Below are 3,193 nucleotides of genomic sequence, written 5' to 3'. Positions count from 1 at the left end.
ATAATAATAATAGGAGAGTATTGTGAGAGTGTATATACGAATATTATAATAAGAGATGCAGCGAATAAGAAATGCATATGAAAGTAAAAGCACTTAAAATAATGACAAGGGTTTGGTGGTGCTTTGGCCATGAAGAATATTGTTAAAGAAAATAAGGAGCGGTAAGAAGAAAGAATTTGCGCATTGTTAAACAAAAATGTAGCGATAACTATTATCATACAAAAGGATATTATTGAATGGAGCAATCATGGAGAGACGTAGTTCGCTGCAGAAGCCACATGGATGTGCAATACCTGACGCGACGGACCTGTAATGGTGGTGGCCATCTAGCAAAGCCATTATCATAATGTTTTTAAACGTTATTCCACAATGCATTATTTCCATTCAAAATAACTATTATGGATGCGCAGTAATTATACGCAAAAGATTGAACAAAAAAGGGCCTTAATTAGTTTGCAAGTTTGACTACCTCAATTTTTAACGCAGCTTGGAAACCTGTGCTCAGAGAAGTGGAGGATGATCACCACTGATGTCAAGCAAACTTATAAAAGCCACACCAAATTTAGAAGAAACAGTAATCCCCTGGTGAGTACACAGCAAGAATACCGGTCAACTACAAGTAAACTTACTATGGCGAAAAAAGGCGACTATGAATCAGTAATTTTTAATGGCTTCAAAGTGAAAGAAAATATGCAAAGTGTTGAGATGGGGAAAGCTTTTTCTTTTTTCTAGAAGGGAGCCAGACAAAGCTGGTAATAATGCGTTCAAATGACGAATTTAGTGGTGTCAAAACGACCGGACGTAATCTCGAAGGTAGATACAATCTAGAAACCTAAATTAACAAAAAGCCGGCCATTTCATGTAGGTATTTCGTCAAGGAAACAGTTTTCTGTGGTTTAAAATAGACCAAAAGCAATAAACGCCGTCGCACCACAGACAATAGAAGAAAAGCGGCCGCGACACCATTTAAATAGCAAATAAGGTGTTTCTCCAAAACAAACAAAAATCGCTTCCACACTGCACAGTATGACTGTGCACAAAGCGCATAATGAACCGGGCAAAATATTGAGTTGAACTTGATAATCGAATGGGGGCCGAAAATAAAAAGCAGCATCAGATTCGACGCCATTCACCGTGAAATCGCCCGCGCCAAAGCGCTCAAATTCCGCGGCAGTGTATAGTTGTTGCTGAAGTAGCAATATACACTTTGGTTTTCAATCTGAGCCCAGATATTGATGTCAAAGAGCAAGTTGGACACACGACGATTGAGAAGGTGACGGGATGGTTGTTTGTATTGTTTTTAGTGAAGAGAGAGATAAACCAGCCGCATATTGAGCAACTGACAGCCAAAAACATTGCTTGCTGTTTAAAACGGACATGTATAGCGATCAAAGATGTCTCAGGAGCTTGTCAAAAGAGTTCAGTACACACTGGTAGCCAGGCTGAATCAGTAGATTACCAGAGGGCGCACAGCATAACCGACCGCCTTTCATCACCACGAAAAAATAACCGCTTCGCTGCGGACCAAATAGCAGCGACCGCAGGCCGGCAAGAAGCTATTTTTCAAGAAGCCAAAAAGGCGTAATCTTCTGGAAGAAGGCCTAAGCGCTAGCCTCTAACGCAAAAACGGCACGGACAGAACAGCTACAACAACAAAACCGTGTCACGCAAACCAACAGCAACCGACACAATTAGCTCATCTCTAACTTAAACTAAGCAAGACCAACAAGCTATGCACTTCGCGATTTTTTTGTTAGCGCCACTTTATGCCACCGTACTGGCGAGCCACGAAGCTCTAAAAGAAACGCACTGGGGGCCGGTGTGCGAACTGGGAGGCGAACTAAATAAGCTCCCTGGCGCTGCCCGAGCGAAACTAAAAGCTTTGCGCAGCGCAGAACAAGCAGCACGCATGACAGCTTTACAACTAAACGTATACGCCGCAATGCAAAAAAACAACAAATCGGCGGCAGCAATCGGAGCCCTGGCCGCGGCTGTCGAAATCCAAGCACACACAGCTCGCACAGCTTTAGACGCGAAGACGTCCGAATTTATCAGAGCTGCGGCAACTACTGCTCACTTCGCAGGCGCCGTAGGAGAGGCGATAAACTTCCTCGACAAAATAGCCGGAACGGGCGGAAGTTACTACTGCCTCGGCAACGGCGACGCAAGCACTGCAGGCAGAAACCAAATAGCAGCCGGAGGTTGCGTAGTCAGCTCCTGGAAATACGAGGCAATGGACACAAACCTCAAAGAAAAGACATACGATGCAACTTCGTTCCCAAAACTGAAACAAATAAGCGGAAGCTCAGCAAAAGGCGGCACAACGAGCAAATGCGGGCTATTTCAGTTCGGCGCAGATCAAAACACACCGATCATATCCGGGACACGACCAGAGATGGCTGCCGGCCTAATCCTCGCAACGGCCAGCGACACAATATCAGTGACAACCGTCGGCGACCTAACAACAGCAAACCGAGAATCCGAGAGCAACAGGCTCAAAGCGGTCCACCACGACACCAAAACAATAGCTGACTTCACAACAAGCGAATACAAAACAGAGCCCGAGAAGATTATTGAAGCAGCCATAACAACCAAAAAAGCAGAAGACATGCTGAAGCAAATACTTAAAGCTACCTACAGCCCAGAACACAGCCAGCAAGCAGAGGCAGCAGCCGTAGAGATAGCCAAAGCAATATACAAGCCAGATGACGACAAAGGCAAATCGATTTGGAACGGCCTCAAAGCAGCAAAACCGCGGACCGTCGCCGGCGACGACAGCAAGCAAGCAGAACTACACACAATCTCAGATGAAGATACACTACATAGGCTTTTGGCGTACTACACACAAAGTGCACTAGATAATGTGGCAGCAAAGGAGTTAGAATTACATAAACTCAAAAATGAACTAGCAGATCAAAAAGGCAAATCCCCCGAAGCCGAGTGCAATAAAATATCTGACGAAACCAAATGCAACGACGAGAATATATGCAGTTGGCATAAGGAGGTCAAAACGGGAGAGGCAAACTGCCAATTTAACTCAACAAAAGCAAAGGAAAAGGGAGTGACTGTAACACAAACTCAAACTGGAGGAGACGGAACAACGCCCTCAGACAGGTGTACAAGACACAAAGACAAAACCAGCTGTGAAAAGGAAAATGAGGGTCAGAAACCCGGCGAAAAAGCTAAATGCGGA

The 3,193-nt window shown here is 44.7% G+C and overlaps 1 protein-coding gene across 1 annotated transcript in view; it reads left to right on the top strand.

The window, feature by feature from the left end:
* Nucleotides 1-1,732: 1,732 nt before the first annotated feature.
* Nucleotides 1,733-3,193, top strand: part of TEOVI_000462700 (Trypanosome variant surface glycoprotein (A-type)/Trypanosome variant surface glycoprotein C-terminal domain containing protein, putative) — a gene marked incomplete at both ends in the record, with an annotated part of 1,482 nt that continues 21 nt past the window's right edge. The window contains one exon of the mRNA XM_067227416.1: nucleotides 1,733-3,193. Within this exon, the coding sequence (XP_067083517.1) occupies nucleotides 1,733-3,193 (1,461 nt within the window).

Source organism: Trypanosoma equiperdum (assembly GCF_001457755.1).
Source record: "Trypanosoma equiperdum strain OVI genome assembly, contig: ctg_96, whole genome shotgun sequence".
NCBI classification, from domain to species: domain Eukaryota; phylum Euglenozoa; class Kinetoplastea; order Trypanosomatida; family Trypanosomatidae; genus Trypanosoma; species Trypanosoma equiperdum.
This window is presented reverse-complemented; position numbering and strand designations above follow the sequence as displayed.